This window comes from Lipophrys pholis, assembly GCF_963383615.2.
Source record: "Lipophrys pholis genome assembly, chromosome: 13".
Classification (NCBI taxonomy): Eukaryota; Metazoa; Chordata; class Actinopteri; order Blenniiformes; family Blenniidae; genus Lipophrys; species Lipophrys pholis.
Window position 1 is genome coordinate 271,694 of NC_137632.1, and position 27,371 is coordinate 299,064.

General features: G+C 42.5%; 1 protein-coding gene across 2 annotated transcripts in view; it reads left to right on the plus strand.

Annotated features, from left to right (window-relative positions):
* slc49a4 (solute carrier family 49 member 4) overlaps positions 1-27,371 on the plus strand; it is an 82,102-nt gene that overhangs the window by 29,055 nt on the left and 25,676 nt on the right. For both annotated transcript variants that reach the window (XM_080479060.1, XM_080479059.1), the window contains 2 exons: positions 9,754-9,862; positions 16,999-17,066. In XM_080479060.1, coding sequence (XP_080335186.1) covers positions 9,754-9,862; positions 16,999-17,066 — 177 coding nt within the window. The remainder of the gene's footprint in view (positions 1-9,753; positions 9,863-16,998; positions 17,067-27,371) is intronic.

Genomic DNA, 27,371 nt, shown 5'->3' on the forward strand with positions numbered 1-27,371 from the left:
TATAGGTGAAAGGGATGACCAAACTCAATTTTTTTCCTCTCTCATGTTTTAACTGGAGTTCATAAGTATAATATGTTGTGTACAGAGTACATGTTCTGTCATTTTCAGTGTTTGCCAATGGGTTCTTAATGGCTCATTACCCGGGGTCGCAAGGTTACGTGGCTTTTGTTTAGGTTTTACCAGCTGATTCCGACATGGAAGCCTCAGTTTGTTTAACTGCTTCCTTACTTGCATTGGATCAGTTTGAGTGTTTGACTTCGACTTGAGTTCGGGGGGGGGGGGGGGTCTGGTTGAAGACTTTGGGACAGCCAAAGGGTTTTTGCAATGGCAGATTTTTTATTTTGTTTTGTTTTATAGATTTACTTGTCTTTTGTTTGGAGTTACAGTTCGGATCCAAGAATGAATACACCATTACCTTAACATTTAAGCTGAAGCAGAAAGCCTTCAGTAGAGAGTTACCATTACCATTGTATAATTTTATTGGATGAAACCAACTGGAGATGTGAAGGTGACTTCCTGGAATGTAAGGGGAATGGCTAATATTACTAAATTAAAGCAAGTTTTCACGAGACTCAAACAATTTCACTCTATAGTTTTTATTCAGGAGTCACATTTACTTAGTGAGGATATAATTAAGGTACGAAGAAGGTGACCCAGCCAAGTTATGGCTTCTTGTTTTCCTTCACGGTCAAGAGGGGTCCTGACACTGATTCATAAAAAATGTCCCTTTCCAAGTAACTAATATTACAGACACAACTGACAGATATTTGATAGTGCAGGGCACTCTGTTGAGTGAAAATATTAATCTGGTGAACGCCTATTGCCCGAATGATGATAATCCCTCATTTTTTAAGAATTTATTCTTATTAATCGCCTCTCTGTCAGGTAAAGTCTTAATGGCTGCTGATTTCAATCTTACATTGGGTCCACTGGACCGGTCTTCGGGATTAGACACCTGCCACTTTCAAAGCAAAAAGAGATTACAACAATATATGAGAGAACTGGCTTTAATGTGACCCATGGAGGAAGCAAAATCCAACCAAACAAGAATTCTCATGTTACTCACATAAGACATACAGTCGAATAGATTTTTTTCCTCATCTTCAATTCCTTGTTACCCAATGTTGAAAATTGTACTTGTGCTATACGCTGTATGCTGTACGTATTGTTTTATCAGATCATGCCCCCACTTCCCCAATTTATAAAGACTCAAAGTTCACTAAAAGGTCCACAAGATGGCGGTTACAACCTGGATGGCTACTGGACTCTGATTTTATCAAATTTATTGAAGGCCACATCGATAATTTCTTTATTACAAATACAAATCAAACCTCTGCAAGTATTAGGCAGGAAGCTTTCAAAGCATACATTGGAGGACAAATGATAAGTTACACGAGCTCTAAATTTAATAAATTTAAACAACAAATGAAAGAACTGGAATCTAAAATTAAAGAAGTAGAAAGGGCTGTTAGTGGAGATAATTCAACACAAACAAAACAAGAACTGCTGGCTCTTAAAACAGAATATGAGGGACTATCTATGGCAAAAGCAGAAAATAGTCTGTTAAGGCTTAGGCAAACTTTTTATGACCAAGGGGAGAAACCTAATTGCCTAATTGACAAATTATGAAACTAGACTCTCAAAGAGCTCCAAGCACAATTAGAAATGAACAGGGAGGGCTAACATCAAATCCTACAGTAATAAATCAAACATTTGCCTCCTTCTATTAGGCTGTTTAATCCTCTAACCAACCTACAAATACAGTACACCAGACATTCTTCTTAGATGGACTGGATATTCCATGTATTTCTGAAGAGGATAAAAATGCCCTAGACAAGGAATTGGGACCAGAAGAAGTGTCTAACGCAATTCTTAACATGAAAGGTGGTAAAGCACCGGGTCCCGACGGGATCCCAATTGATATTTATGAAATATTTAGAAAAAAATTAACTACCCCTTTATTAGATATGTACAGAGAGTCCTTTGAGCAAGGCGGTCTTCCCCCTTCGCTTCAGAGTGCCCTGATAACCCTAATTCTGAAGCCAGGGAAGTCACCAACTGAATGTGGGTCTTCTAGACTAATTTCCCTGTTAAACTCTGATGCCAAGATTATAGCTAAGGCCTTGGCGATGAGACTGGATGGTGTTTGGAGTTCTATAAGACACCATGACCAAAATGGCTTTGTCATAAATCGTCAAGGATCCCACAATGTGAGAAGAGTCCTAAACATAATTGATATGAATGAAGGGTCCTCAGATAAGGCGATATTATCACTTGATGCACAACAGGCATTTGACCAGGTTTCGTGGCTTTATCGGCCTGTCGTTCTTAGGCGGTTTGGATTTGGAGAGTATTTTTGCAAATGGATTGATATCCTTAATACTGAGTCCTGTGGATCTGTTTGTACGAATGATCTGATCTCTTTACCGTTTAAGTTATTTTGTGGAGTTAGACAAGGTTCTTCAATTTCACTGCTTCTCGATGTAATTTCAAAGGAACTCCTTGCAATAGCAATAAGATCACACCCATTGGTCAGTGGTATCAGAATAAACGAGCAGCAACATCGTCTTGCATTATATGCAGACGATGCTATCTTGTTCTTATTGGGCCTTGCTAAATCAATACCAGCCCTTTTACAGCTGATTAATCTGGTCAGTGGCTTCTCTGGTCTTGAGGTGAATATGAATAAGTCCCATATTTTGTTTTTAAATGAACAGGAGAGAAGGAAGCCAATGATAGTTCATCCATTTGCAAATGCAGTAGAGGGCTTTGTCTACCTTGGTATCAAAATAACTCTGTTGATAAAACAGCTCAGTTCACTTAACTAAGCCTATGTTGACTAGGATATCGGAACACATCACTAGATGGTCAACCCTACCTCTTTCCATGATTGGACGAATAAACACAATCAAAATGAATATACTTCCCAAATTCCTATATCTTTTTCAGTCAGTTCCTTTAGCTCCCCCTCTAAACTTCTTCAAAAGAATAAAAAAGTTAATCATAAATTTTATTTGGAATAACCGGAAGCCCAGACTTAGACTCTCTCTTTTATATTTGCGATACGACAGCGGGGGATTACACCTTCCAAACCTTCAGCGGTACTATTGGGCTGCGCAAATGTGGGCAGCAATGTTTTGGTTGGCTGGAGAACATAAAGCATCCTGGGTCCAGATTGAGCTCTCATCTTCAAAGGGGGAACTCTCTCTGGATTCCCTTTTATACTCGGCTCCAGTTAAAAAGCTGAAGAGAAATGTAACTAATCCCTTTGTCATTAACACCATTAGTATCTGGTTTGAGGTGCATGAATATATCGGTGTTACCACTGAGTTGTCCTGTTATGCGCCGATATGGAGAAACGTCAATTTCAGTCCAGCAAATAAAGACCTGGGATTTAAATTTTGGTTTAATAAGGGTATACAGAAAATTATGGATCTATCTGAAGATGGCAATCTAATGTCCTTCGAGGGGCTGAAGAAGAAATATGACATTCCACAAAATCACTTCTTCAAATACTTGCAATTTAAAGGTTTTATTTATTCGCACTTGAACACAAAACAACCACCTTTTTCTGAACTTGAGAAATTGATCACACAGAACTGCTTAGAGAAAGGCCTGGTCCCTCAAACGTACCGCATATTGGAAGAAAGTCATAAAGAGAATGCCGAGAGCACAAGACAGAAGTGGACGCAAGACCTGCAGGAGGATATATCAGAAGTTGTTTGGGGTATAATATGTTCCAAGGCACAAACACAGACTATTAACACTAGATTAAGATTAATTCAATATAATTGGATTATGAGGACTTACATATCTCCTGATAAACTAAATAAATTCAACCCTAACATCCCTGACATATGCTATAAATGTAAGGATCATAAAGATACTTTACTACATTGCTTGTGGGAATGTGAGGAAATTAAAGCATTCTGGAGGTTAATAATATATATATATATATATATATATATATATATATATATATATATATATATATATATATCCCGGAGTATGACCGTTTCTGTTCCTTTCTGTCCTAAATTATGTAATCTCAGTATTTACCCACTGGATTGTGCACTGAAAAACAGGGAAAGGATCATGATTGACCTCTGCCTATTGCAAGCGAGGCGCTCAATCGCTCTGCGTTGGAAAAATGTAGCCGCCCCCACGATTGGCTTCTGGTTGAGAAATTTAACTTCCTGTCAAGCATATGAGACGATAACTTATGTAATCAGGAAAAAAAACTACTGAATTCTATAAGATATGGGAGAATCTATTGGTGTTCATTCATAATGGTGATCTAGAAGAAGCTCCAGTTGAAGGATAAACTGGACCTTCAGTTATGTAGTGAAGTTGGAATGGATGTTTTCTGCACATTGTACTTCTTTGTTTAAAAGCTTTTGAGTGTCTATAAGGGTATTATATCCTCCCTTACGCTTGTCTTTCTCTTTTGATATTGTTTTGTTTTTTCTTGCTGTAATTTTCTTTTTTATTTAATATTTTTTTATCTATTTTTTTTTTCTCAATGTTTTTGTTATTTGTACTGCCATTTGCATGTATAGGTAGGGGAGAGGGGAAAAAGAAAAAAAAGAAATATAGGAGCATATCTGTATAAATACTTATGGCAACCTATAATCAGTAATATATGTTATTTTTTATTTTTTTAAAGTTTCTCATCCGCGCCGTGCCCGACATGGCAAATTTTTTGACAGTTTAAAAATCTGGCTCGGCGCCCACGGCCATCACGACCTGTTACGTTTGCCCATCCCGTCCCCCTGCGATGTCTCACATCCATCCCGTTTTTTTCTCGGTGGCCTGAAACGGGGCTGCCATGGCTGCCGGGAACATAGTGTAAACGTACGCTAACAACAGCATGGCAAGGACCTTCTTCCTGTCTCTATACTGTGTGATTCCATTCAGCTTACAGCCTACACTGACACCTAGTGGAGAAGCAGTGAAATGACATCTTAAATAAATCACATGTACCTTGTATTTTGTACCTTATATTTCAGAAAATAAAACAAAATGTGTTGGCAGTCTACCTTCAGAACTTATAGTTACTCAGTCACATAATCCTGCATCCAAGCAGGTTTCTTACGTGCTCGTGGTTGGGTAGGAGAGGTTGGAGTGGAAGCATGTGGTTCTGGATTGTCCTGTAGGTCTGGATCAATGCCGCGGCCAGGAGCTGGGTGGCAGGCAATCCACTTTCTACCATCCTCCAGTAGGTAGGTGCTTTGGCCCACTTTCTTCTTGGTTCACTGTGGTGTTCCAAACTTTGGGTGAGCCTTGGGCACATGGAAAGGCGTTTTCATACACACACTATCCCCCTCTTTAAAAGAAGGAGTGCGCGCACCTCGCTGACGGTCAGTGTATGACTTCATCTTGAGTTGATGATGCACAACCTTTTCTCGCACTTGCGCATCCGGAACAAACTCAGCATGGGTAGGCGGCAGCACAGAAAGCTTTGTGCGCATTCTGCAGCCATGTAGCAGTGGAAGGGTGAAACACCCGTTGCTGCATGCGGAGTGGCAAGGTAAGTCATCAGGAAATCCGTGATGGCAGGTTTCCATGGCAAAGACTGTCAGATTGCCATTTGCACGTTCAGTTTCAAACCTCTGTTGAAACGCTCAATGGCGCCATTCGCGGGAGCGTAGTACACTGAGACTCTATGGTGAGCAATGTCCCGTTCAGCTAGGAAGGCAGCAAACTCAGCGGATACGAACTGAGGACCATTATCTGTCACTATGGCCTCAGGGTTTCCATGTCTGCTGAAGACAGTGGAGAGGAAGGAAGTAACATCTTTGGAGGTGACTTTTGCAGAGAATCCAACGTCTGGCCACTTCCTGTAATAGTCAACCAGAGTGATGACGTATCGACAGTTCCAGGTAGCTGTCTCGAAAGGACCGACAATATCAATGGCCAGCTTTTGCTAAGGCTTCTCTGGGAGTTCCACTGCTTGGAGTGGGGTTGGGTGAGGCATGGCGATCTTGTCGTTAGACTGGCAGGGCTGGCATGTATGGATTGTCGAGTGAACTAGGTCATCCATCTTTGGCCACCAGTAGTACTCTCTCAGGCCTTGCTTCGTACGCACAACACCTTGGTGTGATTCACGTGCCAGGTCCACAAGAGTAGCACGCAGTGAGGTGTAACACTTCTGGAGTAATTACAGTACCTAAATCAGTACTAGGGTCAGTGCTAGGTTCGACTACTGGAGCAGTAATGAGTATCACATGCTTCAAAGACCACAGACCAGAGAATAATTTGAAATTTGCCGGCTTAAGTTTATAAAATTAAAACAGAAACAGTTGACATGCAATTAACAGACAGTTGACATACAATGAACAAGTTCCAATTCCCCTTTTTAGAGGAATAACCCTTTAGGCTTTGAGATAATATTTAAATTCAAGGTTTGTCTTTCCCTTTTGATTATTCGAGTTAACTCATGGTTTATTTGGAATTTTAGTTAATGTCTTTAGTTCCAAAATTCTAATTCCAGTTGATTAATGTTCTTTTCAATTATTAACCATTTCAGTTTTGCACAGAAATTACAACCATACAGTTAGGGCATGCACTACAGTTCCACCTACAATTTGAAGGTTCAGTGTCTTTAGAAGATCCATACCCAGCAGGGGGGTACCGTTCTCCACGAAGAAGACTTCTGGGGCAGTGATATTATCTCTGGATACCATTGCTGAAAGGCATCCCAACACAGGTATCTGTGTCTTGGAGTATGTGACCAGTCGTACAGTTGGCTGTGTTGATTGAGAGTCACTGAAGTGTTCTTTGAACACACAGCTGGGCAGTATGGATACAGCAGACGCTGTTGACCAACAACAAGGTCGATGGCATGAGCTGACGAGTTTGCAGTTTTGACTTAGATGTTGCATATCAGCTTTATTTATTTATAGGGTACTTTGAAACAACACCGTTGGCCAAAGTGCTGTACAGACAGGAGCAGATAAAAAAAAAAAAAAATATATATATATATATATAACTATATATATATCATATATATATGATTTTATCAGACGTGCGAGCTGGCCCTTGAATGTAAAGGACAGTCAGTTCAGGAACCTTCACTTCCTGTACTGATTGAGTGCGAGCAGATTGACACACTTTTGCAAAATGTCCTTTCTTGTGACAATTCTTGCATGTCACTTTGGCAGCAGGGCATGAGGGTGCATTTGCAAGATGATTGTCAGCTTCACATCTGAAGCATTTACGGGAGGACTGAGCAGCATGAGTAGTACCTGTAGGCGCAGACGACTTCTTCTAGGACCGTGGTCTATGCTGCTTCTTTTGCACTCCCTGTACTGGTAAGGTAGGTGTCTCTCCAGCCATGCGCTTAGCCTGTTCAGCTGCATGCTCCATCTGTGTGGCAATCGTGATAGCCTTGTCTAGAGTGAGGCCCGGTTCCAGCAGCAACCTTTCTTTAATTTTTGCATTAGCGATTGACTTAATAAGCTGATCAGGCAGCATCTCGTCATTTCTATCTCCATATTCATGTGATGTTGCAAGCTCTCGTAAAGCAGCTACACACTGAAGAACAGTCTCACCTGGACCTTGGACTCGTCTTCTGAATGTGTTACGCTCCACCACCACATTAGTCATTGGTGTGAAATGAGCTCGTAAAGCAGCAACAGCAAAGTCATATGTATCGCCCGTATCTGGCAGTGAGTAAAAGATCCTCTATACCAAGGCAGTGAAGCAGCACAGCTCTTTTTCTTGCAACCGGCCATGTCGTATTTATGACCAGGAGATAATTGTCAAACATCTTAAACCTGCTTAAGAATGGAAAGAAAAGGCTGATCCAGTCATCATTTTACAGGGTTTTCAAGGTTGGATAAAGTTTTCACACAGGCTTGTGAATAAAGATGGCACACCTCTCAACTGACTCAATTATAAAAAGACACAATTCACTTTTATTCCATAGTTTAATGTGTGGATGTCAATCGTTTGCAACTGACGGCACATTTCCCATAATCCTCTCCGATTCGCTTGGGTCCGCCAACTTTTATGCATACAGACAGCTAGTTAGCAACATATCAACAATGGTGGATTCATGTGATTTCCCCCAAATTTATCAAGGATTAAATAGTCCAGATAAAGCTAGGGATCGCGGTAAGATAGAGGAGTGCGGTGGGGTTGACCGCACAACAATTTGTTAAAATTTGAGGACGATGTAGGCATGAGGCTGAGTGTAAATTACACGGACATCGGGAACTACTTGGTACTCACTACAAGTTTTGTAATGGGGAGACAGATGATGAACGTTTTTGTGTCAGGATGGGTGAGGAATATTGTAGTGACAGAGACTCACAAAGGAAAATGATATTGGCCAGGGTAAGTGAATGTGGCTTTATTTTCTTAGTAATTTCTTTAGTATAGTTGAGCCAGACAGAGAGTATGATAATCATAAAGACATGGCGCCTGTACAGAAACTCACCATGTAATTGTCATCAAAACACATAAGTCAGGGTAGTAATGGACAAAGGAACTTACCCTTCACAAAATGCTCTTCACATACTCTTGTGTATTTGTAGCTTGTAGGTTTTATGTCAGATCTGTACAGATTTGAGAACCACTCTATGACGTCTGCCAGTTAATTCTTCGACTTTTTGCCCTTCACGCTGTTAAACAGTAGGAGAACTAAAAAACGAGATATTATTGCGAGCAGAATTGTTAGAACACCCGACAACTGCGTACATAACTCCCATTTTTGCGCCTTCCTCAATGGTTCCCGTCGTGTTGTTGTCATAAAAAATGGAGGACACTAGCGAATCAGAATCGGAAGGCATTCAGACAATTTTGAAGATTGTGTTTGGAAGTACTTTTGCAAATTATCAATCTCCACTTTTTGTGAAAGAGCTGATTTGACCTTTTTACTTATGAAATGTACTCGAGTACAGAATTAAAGGGTTGGGGGGGGGGGATTAGTACCTTTATTGTGTTCACACACATTGTAACTTGCTTTTGTAATGTTATGTCAGTTTAGACACAGTAGCTTAATCATTAATGATAGAATAGAGCAGGGGAGTCAAACATAAGGCTCAATCTGGCCAAGCTAATTGTATATTAATGCAATCCTTCTAGTTCCAGTAAAGAAATGGAATTACTTCATTTTTAAGTCCTGTATGTAGCATTTCCACTCAATTTCTCCAGTTTACCAACTTCACGCCATCATATAAAATCCAACTTGAAATAATGATGTTAGTAATTATAATTGTCGTAATAATGCATTTCATTTATTGCTTTTTCAATAAAATCAGACAATCTCTTTCTGTGCAACCAATTTCAATAATGAGTCGTTGTACAGGTTATGAAAAGCGAGAAGTCATTTCCACCACATTTTAAATAATATCAATTGTAAATGCTTCTTAATGTCAAAACTAAATGAAAAATGACATAAAACTATAATGTTAGTCTTTGTCTTTGTGGAAGTCTTTATGGAAGAATTATGCTGTCAAAGATACAACAGTAATGCAATGAAATACACACATTTTAGACATTGAAACAAAGTGAACAGATACACACAAGATCACAGATTAGAAGCAACATTGATGAGGGATTAAAAGTCTGAAGATGATAACGCTCCATGTTACATACTGTGGAGGATGCAGTGACATATTCTGCATGTAAACACTGCCCTTCATCCATATTCACAATTCTGGGAAAACGACACATGGTCAATTTAGCTGATCAGATTCTTTTTGGAAGTACAGGATTGAATCACTAATCTGGTTTTGTCCCATTTAGCAACCTGCGGTTCCTGATGATTGCGCTGGCTTATGCAGTCCCCACAGGAGTGATCGCCGGCTGGTCGGGAGTCCTGGACATGGTCCTCACCCCTGCTAAAGTCAGCCAGGTGGGCACACACACACACACACACAACACTAAGGCCCCGTCCACACGAGCCAAAACAATCTTTTTTCTCCCCGGATTCTCAAAAAGCTTCTGTCAACACGTCACTACACGGCTCAACACGAGGCTTCAGGGACCTTTCACATTCCAATAGTCCAGAACTCGGTTCACTTGGGAGGGGCGGAGCCGAGAATGTTCACCCCTTCATTTGGTTGGTGGCGTTCACATTCACCAAACTGCCTGGAAAACCTCACAGCTACACCAGCTGCTGGTTAGGGGGCGCTGTTGCCTGAAACAAACACTGAGCAGAGAGGAAGTAAAGAAGAAACACGGCTTGTTGATTGGTCCGGACCGAAAGAGGAAGTCCCACCCCTTCAGCCTGTGGTGGCTAGGCTAGTTAGCTTGTGGCTAATGGGTAGCCACAAACAACCGTGATATATCGTCTTCAGACCAGAAATCAATGAGTCTTCCTCACTACTTCCTCCTCACTACTTCCTCCTCACTACTTCCTCCTCACTACTTCCTCCTCACCACTTCCTCCTCACTACTTCCTCCTCACTACTTCCTCCTCACTACTTTCTCCTCACTACTTCCTCCTCACCACTTCCTCCTCACCACTTCCTCCTCACTACTTTCTCCTCACTACTTCCTCCTCACTACTTCCTCCTCACTACTTCCTCCTCACCACTTCCTCCTCACTACTTCCTCCTCACTACTTCCTCCTCACTACTTCCTCCTCACTACTTCCTCCTCACCACTTCCTCCTCACTACTTCCTCCTCACTACTTTCTCCTCACTACTTCCTCCTCACTACTTCCTCCTCACTACTTCCTCCTCACTACTTCCTCCTCACTACTTCCTCCTCACTACTTCCTCCTCACTACTTCCTCCTCACTACTTCCTCCTCACTACTTTCTCCTCACCACTTTCTCCTCACTACTTCCTCCTCACTACTTCCTCCTCACTACTTCCTCCTCACTACTTCCTCCTCACTACTTTCTCCTCACTACTTCCTCCTCACTACTTTCTCCTCACTACTTCCTCCTCACTACTTCCTCCTCACTACTTCCTCCTCACTTCTTCCTCCTCACTACTTCCTCCTCACTACTTCCTCCTCACTACTTCCTCCTCACTACTTACTCCTCACTACTTCCTCCTCACTACTTCCTCCTCACTACTTCCTCCTCACTACTCCACGTCTACCAGCGAGGTATTTTCCAACTTATTCTTTCTGCGTCTGCTTCTTCTGATTTGCGCGGTTAGCGTTGTTTGTTTACTACCCATAATGCATTGCGCACCACGTCACGTCGTCTCACCCCGCCCGCTGGAAGGATCGTTTGTAACCAAACCGATACTGAAGTTTTCAAGGGGACCAGAGATCTTGTTTGCTCCGGTTCAGAGTTCGTGGTAATGTTCTCGTCACCCAAACAAAATGTTTTTTTACTGAAGAGACTCTGGTCCCGACCAAACAGGGGAATGTGAACACGCCCTTGGGGCATGTAATACATATGCCAGGTCTGTAGGGGCGCTGTGACTCACCAAATACATGCAGAAGAAGAGCATATAGAAAGAAATGTAGACTCCTGCTCCTCCTGGTATGGGAGAAATCCAGCATACCACCTTATTAAACCTGCTAGTATCAGTAGATTCTGCAGCGCCACCTGGAGCACGTAGTCCGCCATTGTTGTGGTTATTGGGTGACATCGCAGACTGCAGTGGGGGGATGAGGGGGCGATGACATTATCGTTTTCCACAGATGTGCGTCTTTGACCGGCCACAGGTCAAAGCTGAGCTGGCGTTTTAGAATTTCCCATATCTGGAACTAGTGTTAAAAAAAAAACAAAAACAGAAAAACCTTTTCGGGTTCTTAAAGCTCCGCCTCGTATCGATGATATGTTGAAAAATGTTCCGTACACGTTTATGTGTGTGCGCCTACATGGGCCTGTAAATATGTCTTTAGCTCCTCCTCCAGACTTTGCTGGACTTCCTCCACTGAGATTGAAATGGGGTCATTTTTTCCCTTCTTATCAACTGTGAGGCTCATGATTGTCTTGCTGGAAATTGTATATTTTTTTAAATTGTCTACACACTGTCTCCTTCACTAAAAAGCCTTCATAACACCAAGCAGGTCTACAGTAGAGCTCTGTGGTAACAAATAGAAAGAAATTAAACCTGTGAGTCCAAACTGAGGGTGTTTAAAAACCCAGGTCCTGGAACGAGGGTGAAAACTGCCATTTACACGCAAAGCATGCTACATACATACTGATCGCATTACACATCTACACATCTTGGTATGAACAAATAAATCTGTGTATGTGTATAAATGTCAGTGTCAATCCACACACAATCCTGCACAAGTCCTCCTGCTCCCTGAATAGCCCTGTTCTACTTCTGTCCTATTGGGGAGCAAATTGCGTCCAAGTTTGCGTGGAGCTGTGCTTTGTGTTTCTCTTTGTGAAGAAGTGGAGAAGCCTGAGTTGCTTGCCAGTCCAATTTCCAGGTTTGATTTTCCAATTTTGAAAACCTGCACCTGAGCCTTTCACACATGTAGGCCTCACAGATCAAACAATGGAAATGAAGAGCTGAAAGTGTTCTCCACAGTGTGGCGTCGCACAAACTCCTCACCCTGCCTTCAGAGAGCCTGTTACTGTCCAGATGAAGCTCCTGAATGTCGCACTAGAAAAGAAAAAAAACACTTTTAAAAGTAGACGGGAAAAAGAAGGTGAAAATGTTGAGGAATAATTAATCCCAGAGCTTCTGGACGAACATTGAGTGCATTTCAGTGCCGGGTGCCTCCTGACAGCTGAACTTTGCTGCAGTGTTTTATCGACTCGTTCAGAGACGCTTGTGAATTAACTTTAGAAAAACACTGTCTTTCATCATATATTATAGTTTCAAGAAATCCTCAACAAAACAGACAATGTAGGGATGAGCCGATACCACTTTTTTAAAGTACGAGTGCGAGAACTAACCTTTAGCTACTTGCCGATACCGAGTATAAAAACGAGTACGAACCACCTCCGAGTGTATCAGTCATATTCTTATCATCTGTAGCATGTAGCATCACTCCTCAGCAGCATCGGGTGAACTCTGCTGGTCCAAATGTGAAGTGAAGTTGCTGGAGACTAAGTTGCTGGTGTCGTACAAACTAACTTTCTCACACTTTGTGCACACCGGTTCTGTGCTGCTGGAGCGCACACAAGTTGCTCGTGTTCTATTGCACACCAACTGGGGGTATCGGCATCGGCATCGGCATCGGCATCGGTATCGGTATCGGTATCGGTATCGGTGCTGTAAGAGAAAGTTTCCACTTACTGAGGTTTAGTGTCTCTTCTTCTCAAGTGTATTCCTAATACAGTAGGAACTGATGGAAAGTGGATGGTTTCCATCTTCCAGAGAAATGAAGATATTTTGAAGGTTATCATCATGCAGCTGCTGCCGGAGAAGAGACATTTCTCATCACACCTATTTATATTGAGACATAGCGGAGCGCAGATCAAACTGTCCTCAGATGTCATCTGTTCGCTGAAGGTTTCTTTCTGTTCCAGAGTTTTCAAATGTTAGTTCACCCCTTTATTGGCTCACACATGATGTGTGGGAAGTATATAAAAAAAACCAATCAGAATCCAGAGAAATGGAACATATAGTACTCATTATGGTGAAGTCGGCGGTACAACCACAGACGAGATTCAAGTGTCAAATATTTTCACCCAGTGGTATTGAAGAACTCCCACATGGTTAAAGTTGAAGTTATCTTGAGGGGAAAAAAAGAGCAGAAGCACTCAATCACACAGTTTTCGACATTTCTACAGCGATAGAATGGAAGTAAATCAAAGCACAAACGGTGCGTCGCAGTGAGGAAGGATTGAAGATGTAATGCAGAGCACAAGATTTCTGACATTTCCTTTCTGTTCGACTTTGGATTGGAAGACGTTTGTTCAGAGTCAACTTTAACTGTAAAAAAAACAAAAATACAAAAAAGCCAAACAATGCATGTTCTCACGGTCACTTTTTATTTATTTCTATATTTGCCTGACCTGGTTCCCTATTGGCTGTAAGCTTTGTTGATTCGGTCAGATCCAAAAACAGCACACACACGCTGTTTGGGGAGCAAGAGAAGCATTTCTTAAAAACCAAAAATGTAATCTATGTAGACCTTCTTTTCTTCGCTTTAATGAAAAGAGGGTTTGCAGTATTAATTTGCTCTGTTTTTAATGTCCCTCACTAGGATCACTGCAGGTCAACACACTAAATGGTGATGGAAACGGAGCAATTTCTTACTTGTTGCTTATTTTGCCACTGTGGACGGGTGACTGCTGGCAGGTCTACACCCAAACAGATCAGGTGGTGTTAGAGGGTGGAGAGTGTCGGGCTGTTGTAATGACGTTTGTAATCAGAGTGACCACCATGTGCTCACGATGCAAGTCTGCAAGTTATTCACCAAAGCACAACACTTAGTAGTCTCCTGTTCTTTATATCTCAAATATATCATCCATCCATCTGCTTTATGGCATTTCATAAGTACTCATACCGGTACTCCTTATCGGCACGTACTCACCCTTTAAAAGAAGTGTTATCACTGAATCCTCGAGTGTCGCCCTTAAAGAGCAACATAAATCACAGTAGATCATAGAAAGATAAAACCACTGTTAAAACTGACTACAGAGTTCACATCAATCAGGTTCCAGTTTTATCTGGTGAGCACGTCATGGTGCACTCATTAAAAGTAATGTCTCTCAATACATTAAATACAAAACTAATACAAATAACAGAATTGGTCAGTGTTCTGTGATGGAAACAAATCTCCGAGGTTCCTCTGCAATTCGTCTTTCAATGTTGTCCCTGAAATTGTGTATTATTTTGAAAAAGCAATAAGGCTGCAGTTTGTGCTGCTTCATTATTGTGACACCGAACTCTCCACTGGGATGTTTCATGAGGTGGCGGAGTGTGACAGCGACAAGAGCTATTGAAACACAGAGGAATGTCCAGAGTAGAAATGGAAGGACTGAAGCTGAGGCGCATAATTCTTTGTTTGGAAATGAGATTGTATAGGATTGTATAAAAGCCCCGCACCTCTGGAGCTTGACTGCCCACTGTGTAATCTCAGCGCTGGAGAAAATATGCTAAACATGCAGGCAGCAGGACGGAGCTCAGCGGCGCTATAATGAGTGCGTCCTGGGAAACAGGTGCTTTACTGTGCTCATCAGTCAAATGTAGTTGTTCATTTAATGGAGAGCCATTTAGAATGCACTGAACTATATGGCTCATTCAATGAGTCCTTCTTCTTTTAGTTTGATTACCCCCCCACCCCTCCTCCATTACAAAACCACTTAGACAGCCCTGAAGCATCTTTTAACTTCACCGGAACGCACGCTCTGCCTTCAGATACACACTTCTAGCTATCAAACACTGTGGATTTTCTGGATTACATGAATTAACTGAGATGAGGTAAAAGCTTAAAGATAAAAATTTGTGACTGTGGCCTAATAGACTTGTGAAATGAGATTGAAAGAAAAAAACAGTGTCAAGACAAACACTTCCAGCGTGTATATTTCTGGCTTTTCGAGGCTTAACTCTAATCAGCTTCAGATTAATGACACAATCACTATATAGCAGACATGACTAAGCTTCAGATCTTTCTTTTATAAGGCTTCCGAGCCAATAAGATTACAGAAGCTAAGTAGTCCTTCACCCTCACATTAAACACAGTTATTCATATGTTTGCTATTAAAGAGTTCAGGAAGCAATTTGTGTTCAACTTCCTAAGATGGTGCATATACTGATGTCATTACCCAATTGTAAATCCTTTTAGTTGAGCTGTACACTTTACATCTGTTTAAAAAAGGCATCTCACTCAAAGAAGGCTATGCGAGGGGCAATTTCGAGCCACTTCAGGTCTGATTCACAAAGATCCTGCATCAGGCTGATAAATTGCACCCTCAAGCAAATTGATTGTGCTTTCAGTTTGTAGGTGATTTACTAAAAATAGCAACACATGCAAACAGAACTTTTCAAATGAAGGATTTGTGGGCAGATCTGCTGAAAACCGTATTGTTTTCCTGTTGATTTGCTTTGCTTTCACCGTTGAGTGATTGAACGGTCCACCAGCACAAACATGTTCAGTTGGACGAGCAACACGCACGTTTTCAAACTGCAATCATAGAAAAATGCAAATATTTTCCGAGGTAATGAATCACATTGTGTACCATGCATTAGGGACAATATAATTACCACATTACCTTTTTTTTCTTCCAGTTTTTAAACCTTTGCTAAGTCAGATCTTTAGCTGGAAAGGGTAAGATTTGGGCTTGAAACTCTAAATTCTAAATTTCTGTTTGGAAGATGACCTCCTCCACCAGCTAGGCAACCTGAGCTTGATTCTCTGGAGATTTGAATGTTTTTGGACCTTTTAGAAGGTGGAGCTCGTCCTGCTTTCTGATGAGCTCCTACTGTCTCACAGGAATCCGGCCCACACAGAACACTTCGGAGTGTAATCTACATCCAATATAATGGCATTCAGGCATTCATCACTTACTAAGCCAAAGTACATTTTGCATTTAATAACTTTGATTGCCCACTTTTCTTCATTATAGACTTTCCTGACAGGTTGTTGCAGGGTATGATTAAGCAAAAAGCATCAGTTCCTGCTTTGGATTCCTCCGCTTTCCCTGTGTCATCTTCCATCTGGTTAGATTTGGTTGAACGGCAGTTATTGCTCCAGGAAGATTAATGAGAACCATTCACCTTCATTGGCACTTGGAGGAGTTTTCGTCTGGATGTCATTCGTTGATTGGTTGTTGGTGTGACATGTGCTTCACTTTACTGGTTATTGATTTAATGGTGGCCTTGTGGCTGTGACGTCCTTTCTCCCGAGGTTAGGGGCGGATATTTGTGTTGGTATTCACCCGCGTAAATGAGGAAGGGCGACCATATCCTCACACTCTTTAACCGATGCAGCACAGCCACATCTGGTGATTTAGCAGGAACGAGTGATTGATAGGTGTCAGTCGCTGAGTGGCTGCTCTGCCTCGCTCCGTCCTCAGTCATGGACTGCATGTCGAACAAGGACTCACCTCAGCTTCTTCGCTCCTCTCTTTCTACACAACCCACCGTCTCACTTGTTTTCTTGTTTTCACACAGGTGGACGCCGGCTGGATCGGATTCTGGTCGACAATCGGTGGATGTGTGTTTGGAGTGGCAATGGCAAGGTAGGTTTCACCTCATCTTTTTAGCAATAAACCAAGTAGAATATTCGCTCGGTAGAGTGCATACTTTCACCAACTCCATGTGAACCAGTGGATTAAAAGGCTGTTTGATCCACCACTCCTTCCATCATTTGTCCTGGTCGTTTGAATTGCTTCATGTTGTTGCAATGTTCATGTTAAATGATGTTCTGTTGGTTCCCAGCCTTTTGTGTTGCTTAAACGCACCATTGAAGTGAGCTGGCATGTGATTGGCTGAGAGTGGAGAATGGGGGCGGAGTTAGCCTTGTGCTAGCAGACAGCTAACAGCAGCTCCAGCCCTCACTGCAGAGCTCCAGCATGTCTACAATGGAGTGAATATCTTCCCTCCCCAGGATCTGTTTCCTCCCAAAATCTAATGGATGGACCCCTGGAAGGTGACAAATCATCCCTGAACCGTTCCTGCAATTCATGTTAATAGTTTTTGCGAGAAGTTGGTAAAATACATACATACATGCAAACCAGTAAATACCCCTCACTCCCTGAAGCCCTCACCTCTGCATAGTCTTTTCCATTTGGAGGAAAATCACTGTCCTGAGTAGACGAGGTGAAAGTAGCTTTATTGGAGCTAGCTCACTAGCATTGATCGGTGAAGTTAAAATCCAAATGCTTGAGTTACGCGTAGTTTTGTTCATTGCTCCAGTTGAGTGAACAATGTTTTTGACTGCATACATGCCAAAACAGTTTTTTAGAAGAGTTTACCACTTCTAACTGCCAGACTGTTTTAAAACACTTTCTGACGACTCTCTAGCTCCGACTTGTGGCAGGGGGCTGCATGACAGTTTGGCGGCCTTGTAACCCCACTTGCTTTCTGATGCCGACGATCAACGGGGCAGATGTGTAATGATGAGCATCATATGGCAGAATACAAAGTTGCATATGTAGTAGTACTGTAAAATATACATAGTAGTACTATAAAATCATTTATATGACACTGCCTGATCCTTGTTGCAGTGATCTGCAAAAGAAGACATTACATAGGACATAAATAAGACGTCACTGTGAGCGGCTCTCACTCTGGTGTTAGTGAGCGGCGCTCACTCTGGTGTTAGTGAGCGGCTCTCACTCTGGTGTTAGTGAGCGGCTCTCACTCTGGTGTTAGTGAGCGGCGCTCACTCTGGTGTTCGTGAGTTGCTCTCACTCTGGTGTTAGTGAGCGGCTCTCACTCTGGTGTTAGTGAGTTGCTCTCACTCTGGTGTTCGTGAGCGGCTCTCACTCTGGTGTTAGTGAGCGGCTCTCACTCTGGTGTTCGTGAGCGGCTCTCACTCTGGTGTTAGTGAGCGGCGCTCACTCTGGTGTTAGTGAGCGGCTCTCACTCTGGTGTTAGTGAGCGGCGCTCACTCTGGTGTTCGTGAGTTGCTCTCACTCTGGTGTTAGTGAGCGGCGCTCACTCTGGTGTTCGTGAGTTGCTCTCACTCTGGTGTTAGTGAGCGGCTCTCACTCTGGTGTTAGTGAGCGGCTCTCACTCTTGTGTTAGTGAGCGGCTCTCACTCTGGTGTTAGTGAGCGGCTCTCACTCTGGTGTTAGTGAGCGGCTCTCACTCTGGTGTTAGTGAGCGGCTCTCACTCTGGTGTTAGTGAGCGGCTCTCACTCTGGTGTTAGTGAGTTGCTCTCACTCTGGTGTTAGTGAGCGGCTCTCACTCTGGTGTTAGTGAGCGGCTCTCACTCTGGTGTTAGTGAGCGGCTCTCACTCTGGTGTTAGTGAGTTGCTCTCACTCTGGTGTTAGTGAGCGGCTCTCACTCTGGTGTTAGTGAGCGGCTCTCACTCTGGTGTTAGTGAGCGACTCTCACAGTTCACCATTGTTTCAGAGTTGCCAGATTGCTGATCCTTCCAGTGAAAACCCAGTAAGACTCACTGTAAACGGGCCTTAACATGTCGGAGGAAAACAGCCGATCTGGCAACAGCAGCCCCCAGAGTGGCTCCACCACCTACGTCATCAACATGTGAAGCATCACGACAAAAACAAGTAGAAGACAGCAGCTCTACCTCAGACTCTGTCTCACCATTAATACTTCATGGTATGGTTACAGTACTTTCTGGACGACAAGCCGATACTTTTTTTTCTTTTTTTTCTTTACTTGCTTTGACCGACTCGGAGGACGACTCGGCTTTTTAAGGGTTAACAAGCTTCATGCTGCTGATACTGGGTGATGCGTTCAGGTGCATCACGTAACTCCAAAGCTCGTACATATGGTTCATTTTTGGAACTATGAACTTAGAACTATGAACTGAACTAGTTCATATTAAAATTTGTGAATTGAACTTTGAACTGGTTCATGTAGAAACTGAACTTTGCCAACACTGCCTGTCAATCACTCTAGTGTGTGTGTGTGGGGGGGGGGGGGGCACCTGGCACACCTGAGAGCAACATGAGACCCCCTGAGGAGGAGAGGGGGGGATGAGGTTGTTTTGATTCTTTACTTTTCATATTTACAATCTCTTTTTTCATACTACAATTCCAATTTTAAATATTCTTTAGAAATAAAAGTAAATGTACCTTTAAAAGGGCATACTTGCATTGTTACACCATTATTAATATATTAGTGGAAAAATGGTATCAAAACTGCAATATTATTGTTTATCGCAATAATTTCTGGGACAATTTATCGTCCAGCAATATTTGTTTTGGTGACAGGCCTAGTTGTCAATAGCAGGAGGTGTTGGACCACAAGATGTGGACACTGGAAGGTTCAAACCCTCAAGAAGAAAAGGGGAAACCACTGGACCGTACAGAAATTAAGATAAATTGTTTGCATTGATTAAGGAATACTTCCAACTTAAGTCAAGAGAATAAAGACGACAATGCTTTTGCACTTTATCTGAAAAATAGACAGGTGTGTTTTCTTGCAGCACCTCAGCACCATCAGTTAAGGTGGTATGTTGTCAGAACAGTTAGACTAAACATATTGCAGTGATGTACAAAGGGTTTTTTTTTACCTGATGGTGTCAAAACACTCATCCTTTGTTCTCTTCAATAGCCCGGTTCAGCTTCCCAGCCAATAATGTAGATGTAGTAGCTTTGAATTTTCCCTGCAGCAGATCGGATCTGTTCACTGGGAAGCTGCACTGTTTGTAAATGTATTACTAACTAAGAAATCTCCTGTCGGGAGCAGTGGGAGTTGACCTGAGGTAAAGGGAAGGGGTGGCGCGGCAATAGAGCGAGCGAGGGAGGGAACTGATGCAAATGCAAGCCCCACTTTACCTCCACTGATGGATGAGGGTACGCACCGCAAAGACAAAGTGTGGAGTCTGCAAAAGTGAGGGATCCATTCCTGCTCTGGTGGATATACGTTTGTCTCTGGATGAAGCCCAATCAGCACTATCCAGGCAGGCCTGGTGTTTTCTTTAAGTTGTAATCAAGGAAATGAGCCCATAACTCCCGCTGTCAATGAGGCCGTTAGCAACCGTGGATGGAAGTATATGTAAACAGAGCTGTTGAATTATTGGTGTTGATTACATAGTCTGTGAGTCAGTGGAGGGATTGATTAGTCTTTCTCTGGTGCAACAGTTGGTAGTTAAATCAAATTCAGCTTTAACAAAGCCCCCTCATCATTTGATTCATTTGCAGCTGCTGAAAGGTGCTCAATGAGTTTGGGTTTATTTTCAGCAGCGATCATGTCGATAACACATCTCAGACTTTTAGATCGAAGACTTTCTGAGCATATGTTGAGACATATAGACTTTTATAGGCTCGGTGATGAGCCTGCAGGGACATACCCCCCTCTGGGCTACGTCTCTTCACTTCTGCTAAACTATTCATACCTCAGGGGGATGAATTGTGTCTCCCTTATAGAGATTAAAGCTACTTCACCATCCATCCTTCTTCTATCCCGCTCATCCAGTTCCGGAGCCGATCCCAACCTACTACACCCTGACAAACACAGGGGCAATTTAGGATCACCAATTGACCTGACATGCATGTTTTTGGACTGCCCTGAGGAAACCCACACACGGAGAGAACATGCAGCCTCCACATGGAAAGAAACTTTTTCTTTTTTTCCTCCCCTTGTCCTGTTCAGCAGCTTGGACCAACAATATGATGTGATCTAGAACCTTCTGGAGTCAGAACAGTTTTTACTCTTGAACAGGAAGAGACCTGGAGTCTCCTCCTGTTGCTGCTTTATTAGAAGTTGGTATGGCTGCTGGACACGACCGGGGGGGGGAACGCTCAGAGAGAGAGAGAAGAGAGAAGATTGAAAGGGGGGGGGGGGGGGGGGGGGGACATACAATACCCTTGTTACTGCTACATATATTATTTGCAGTTATCACACTGATCCAAATACTTTCCAACTGTTCTTAGATTAAACCAGCCTGAGCAGCTCTATCTAGACAGTAAGATGATTTTCAAGCAGGAACATGAATTAATAAAGAAGCAACAACAAAGAAACACATGAATTTGAAAGTTGAACAAATGATGGTAGAAAACAAGAAACTTCAGTAACACATCTCATGAGGAGTGTGTGTGTGTGTGTGTGTGTGTGTGTGTGTGTGTGTGTGTGTGTGTGTGTGTGTGTGTGTGTGTGTGTGTGTGTGTGTGTGTGTGTGTGTGTGTGTGTGTGTGTGTGTGTGTGTGTGTGTGTGTGTGTGTGTGTGGGGTGGGGCCTGTAGCAACACCCCGAGGCCATCGGGCCTAGACACCGTCACCCTGTTCCCTATTGTAGAGTGAAGTAAGGTGATGTAAGTTTGGGATGGTTGTGAGGGAGGGAGGTCCCCCCGTTGCTTGGACCTTGCCCCATCTGGACCCCCCGCGCTGCCCAAACCCACCCCCGAGCAGCCGGCCTAAGAGAGGGCTAACCACTGCTCCACCGCGCGGCCCCCACTACTTCACCAGAAAACCTCAAATATGTTTCTGAAAGTGAAGCTGCTTTTAGTTATTTATTTGACAAATGTGACTTAATTCTGGGAAATGTGGTGAATCAGCTCTGAAATGTGTATTTTGTAAAAAGAAAAAACTTACTTTATCAGGTTCAAACTCCAAACTCTTTTTTTATTGTGGTTTGGTGTCAAAGACGACACATAATGGGGCAGGCTGTGGACTACTGTATCTGACACATCACACACTGGATTGAATTAAATTTTGACATTATATAATCTCAATTTAAACTATTATTTCAAACCAATTACAATTATGACTTCATCGTGAATACATCTCGCAGGGTAAATTTTATTGACATCATATTATTTCATGATACGATAAAACAATATCTGCAAACACCTTGAAGATTGACAGAATGTCTGTAAGCAAGCATCCAAGCAGTTTGGCCACTCAGATATCTTCATGTACTCCGAAGTTGAAGGTAATGTGCAGGTACTCAGACTTTGGGAGAGGCTCTGATTGTGAAAGTTAAGAATTTCTCCTTTGATAGATGGGGGACGATTTAGAAAGCTTCCTGTTGGCCTGGTTCCCAACCCTTGTTTTTAATGTTTGGAGCTCATCCAGATTTCCTCTAAGAAAGACTGTGAGCCCTTCTTTTTCTCCTTTTTGACTTTATGATTTTCCAAATCGATATAGTGAAGCCAAACGTATCGGACGCACCAACTTTCACCCACATACAAAAACTGAATCTATCAAAATACAGAAGAGTTTTCCTGACATGTAGTCTTTGAGCCCTTGACTATACATTTAGTATATATGCATTGTAGTCTCATATATAGTCTCATATAGGCATATTTGTATATTCTCTGTTTTTGTAGTTGATTGAAGCACCAAAGCAAATGTTTGCCAGTTCCCATGGAGGTAAAATGATGAACCACTACCACCAACACTAAGATCAGTGTGTACAAAGCAGTTGTTCTTACCACCCTTCTCCACGGTTCAGAAGCCTGGGTTCCATACCGCAGCCACATCAGTCTCCTTGAACGTTTCCATCAGCGATGCCTGCGCACCATTCTAAACATCCACTGGAAGGACTATGGAACCAACACCAAGGTCCTGGAACGTGCAGGAGTAAGCAGCATCGAAGCCATGCTTCTAAAATCACAGCTTCGCTGGGCCGGACATATAGCTAGAATGGAAGATCATCGTCTACCAAAGATCACCATGTTCGGCGAGCTTTCGAGTGGTCACCGGGACAGGGGTGCTCCAAAGAAACGATATAAGGACTGTTTCAAAAAGTCTCTCAACATCTGTGGTTTAAACCCAAGCGAGTGGAAAACACAAGCAGAGGATCGAGTTGGATGGCGTCACACCATCAACGTAGCCGCCTCAACCTTTGAGAGTGAACGTAGGAGCAACTTAGCTGTAAAGAGACAACAAGGGAAAGAGCGGATAGCACAGCCATCAGACCCAGATGACCTATCCTTTATCTGTCGACACTGCAGCCGAGCCTGCCGTGCTCGCATTGGACTTATGAGCCACGAGAGGTCTTGTGGGAGAAAACGGGGTGGACCTCCTTCATGAATCTTCGTTCGCGAAGCCAAAGCCATGAAAATGATGAACCACCACCACCTAATCCATCTACTTCTATATCAAACTTTTTTTCCATGAATTCAATTCAATTCAATTCAATTTTATTTGTAAAGCGCTAAATCACATCAACAAACATCTCAAAGCCTCTTACAATGATAGAGTACAACAGGACCCAACTAAACCCTTCCAAAGCAAGCAGGTGTAACAAGCAACAGTGGCCAGGAAAAACTCCCTCGCATGGAGAGAAGTTCAAGAACTCCCTCTTCAGGAAGAAACCGTGGGGCGGACCCTAGACTCTGGAAGGACGGCCATCCGCCTTGACCGGTTGGGGGGAGAAGTACATGGGATAGGACAGGGAGAGAGAGGAAAAGAAGAGGGAGAGAGAGAGTGGCAGACAGGCCAGATAAGTACAAATACTAAGAAAAGTCTATGATGAGCGTTGGTCTGATGATGAGCCAATCTCAGTCTGGAGTTTAAGGGCCGTGCCGTTGCGGTGGGGTCCCGGTGCTGTGGGGGGGGTCGGGTAGTAGGACCGTCGTAACTCCACTCTGTGAGTCTTGGGTCTGATCCCCTGGATCCTGCTCTCCTCCTGTCAGGGATAAAAAAGACGGCGGCAGTGTCTGGTGTCTACAGTAATGTTGTTACACAGAGAGAAAGAAAGAAAGACAAGAAACAGAACCTCCAAATGTAGAGTTCCTCCCTTTAACGGGAGAGAAAAAATCCCCTCAGCAGTCTAGGCCTATAGCAGCTCAACTTAGTGCTCCTATTTTATTCCTATTTTATTCCTAAGGATAAGCTTTATCAAATAGGAATGTTTTTAGTCTACTCTTAAATAAACTAATGGTGTCGGCCTTTCGGACCGAGGCTGCTAGTTGATTCCAGAGTAAAGGAGCCATATGGCTGAAACTCCTGCCTCCTGTTTTACTTTTATGGACTTTAGGGATTACCAACAGTCCTGCATCCTCAGAGCCAAGGGCTCGTGGAGGGTGATAAACTTCTAGAAGTTTCTCGATATAGGACGGAGCCTTCTGATGAAGAGTTTTATATGTGATCAGAAGGATCTTGAATTCTATTCTAGATTTAATTGGAAGCCAGTGTAAGGATGCTAAGACTGGGGAGATGTGCTCTCTTCTTCCAGTTCTGGTTAGTAAACCTGCAGCAGCGTTCTGCACTAGCTGTAAGGTCCTAACAGAGGAGTTTGGACATCCTGACATTAGGGAGTTACAATCATCTCATCTTCAAGTCACAAAGGCAGGAAGCATTTGTTCTGCATCTTTGAAGGACAAGAAGTTTCTCATTTTTGCAATATTCCTTAGATGGAAGAAGGCTGTCCTGGAGACATGTTTAACATGGGACATAAAGGACAGATCCTGATCAGAAATAACACCCAGGTTCCTAATATCACTGTTAGAGGTTAAGGTAATATTATCTAAGGTAATCAGACTATCTGAAAAGTAATCCCTGAGCTTTTTAGGACCTAGGATTAGAACCTCAGTCTTGGATGTGTTGAGCATTAAGAAGTTGATAGACATCCAGGACTTAACGTCCCTGAGGCAGGACTCTAGTTTAACAAGTTGGTCGGCCTGATTGGCTTTAACTGATAAATAGAGCTGAGGATCATCTGCATAACAATGAAAGTTAATGCTGTGTTTCCTAATTATATTTCCGAGTGGTAACATATAGAGATTAAACAATATGGGTCCGAGGACGGAGCCTTGTGGTACTCCACACCGGACCCCTTCATGTATTGAAGATTTGTTATTTACATGAACAAATTGAAAGCGGTCAGATAAATATGATTTAAACCAGTTTAAGGCTAAGTTTTTAATGCCGACGGCATCTTCTAATCTCCTTAAGAGTATATTATGATGGACAGTATCAAATGCAGTACTAAGGTCCAGAAGAAGTAAAGCAGATAGAAGAGCTCTATCTGAGGCCATTAGAAGGTCATTAGTAACTTTTAGCAGAGCAGTCTCTGTACTGTGGTTCATTCTGAAGCCGGACTGAAGGTCCTCTAACAGATTATTCTCCTGCAGATAATCCTGGAGTTGTTTAGCCACTACTTGCTCCAGAACCTTTGACAGGAAAGGAAGGTTGGAGATGGGCCTGTAGTTTGAGAGAAGGCTTGTGTCTAAGTTTGGCTTCTTAATGAGAGGTTTAATAACTGCTAGTTTAAAGGATTGGGGCACATAGCCTATTGATAGAGACTGGTTAATAATTGCGAGTATAGAATTATTAATTAGTGGCAGTGCCTCTTTCAGAATTCTAGTAGGAATTGGGTCCAACAGGCTAGTAGTTGGTTTAGCAGAAGAAATAAGGGAATTTAGTTGGACTAGTTGTATTTGCTGAAAGCATTCCAGATGACTGTTAGGTTTAACCAGTTCCTCTGTTATGGGGCTAACGGACGGTAGGGTTTGATGGATGTTATCCCTAAGCGTTGTAATTTTATTTTGAAAGAACTTCATGAAGTCCTCACTACATATATTGTTAGGAATGGTGGGCTCAACACTATTTTGGTTCTTGGTCAGTTTGGCTACAGTACTGAAAAGAAACCGAGGGTTGTTTTTGTTTTCCTCTATTAAGGATGAGTAGTAATTAGTTCTACTTCTACTCAGAGCTTTCTTATAAGTTTTGAAGCTATCCTTCCAGGCTATATAATCTAGGTCTGTTTTTGTTGAACGCCAAGTTGAATCTAATGAATCTAATGAATCTAAATGCGACTCATTTCTTGTCATTTCAAGTCAAAACGCATAATTTTTGCGTTTTTCATTTCATAAAAAAAGTTCCACATTTACACGGCAGAGTTTTGATAAACGATGTCCGTTTACACTGCAATAGCCGAAAAGTTAAAAACATGATGTAGTTAGTATGTTGGGCCACTCGTGGGCGCTGTTGGTTTTAATGAAAACAATCACACGTGTAGCAGAGAACAGAACACATTAAAACTTGGAGAACATAGACCTTCTAATGGACAGACCACCAAATTGGATTGTTATTAAAGTGACTGTCAAAATAAAAGTACCATGTTTAATTGTTATAACGGTGACTGTCAAAATAAAACTACAGGAGAATAGAGACACCACGGAGGAAACTTTGTTCTAAAAGTTCCACCTTGGGAACTATTTTCAAAAAGTTGCTTTTTCAGTGGCTCCAAGCACCGTTGTCGTGTGAAATGGTCCTAAAACATCAACTCTTTTCTTGGTTTTATCTTTTTCCTGACAACACTGATGATAAACATCGCCGACCAACAGGTTCCCATTCTTAGTGTTATGACTGTCATACAGCAGCATTGCAGTCAAACCTACTAATTTTATCAGATGAACGTCTCAAAGTGCAGCAGCTCCTCAGACTGCAGTCTGTTGGAGCCTTTAGTCTCTGCAAAATGACTTTATTTCCATTCACCAGTGATTGTGATGTTCCCCTCGATCCAATGTGGCGAGAAGTCTTCAATGGAACGTCTTTTATTCCAGCAAAGACAAAAGAAATAACAAAGCATTTTGCTCTAATTTAGTTTCAAACTTCTTCCATTCACTTAAAGCTGAATGTTCTCTCCACTTTCCTCCCTTTCTTTATCTTTATAGCAGCAACGCAGCACCATTACAGTCCATCCCCGTAAAGCTTGTGGTAATGAACCAAGCAGAGCACAATCTCTGTCCCTCGTCTCCCTCACCCACAACCCACAACATGCTAAAGTGGGAATATAACTAATCCTGTGCCAATGTTGAGGAGGACAAAACAAAAAAGCTTTTATGCTGCAGGTGTTGTAGTGTCACATTTCAAGTCGGCTATTCTCCAGCGAGGCTCATTTTTTGAGAATTAGTACTCTCCGTGTGCCAGAAGGAAGAATAACGCCGGCTGGAAA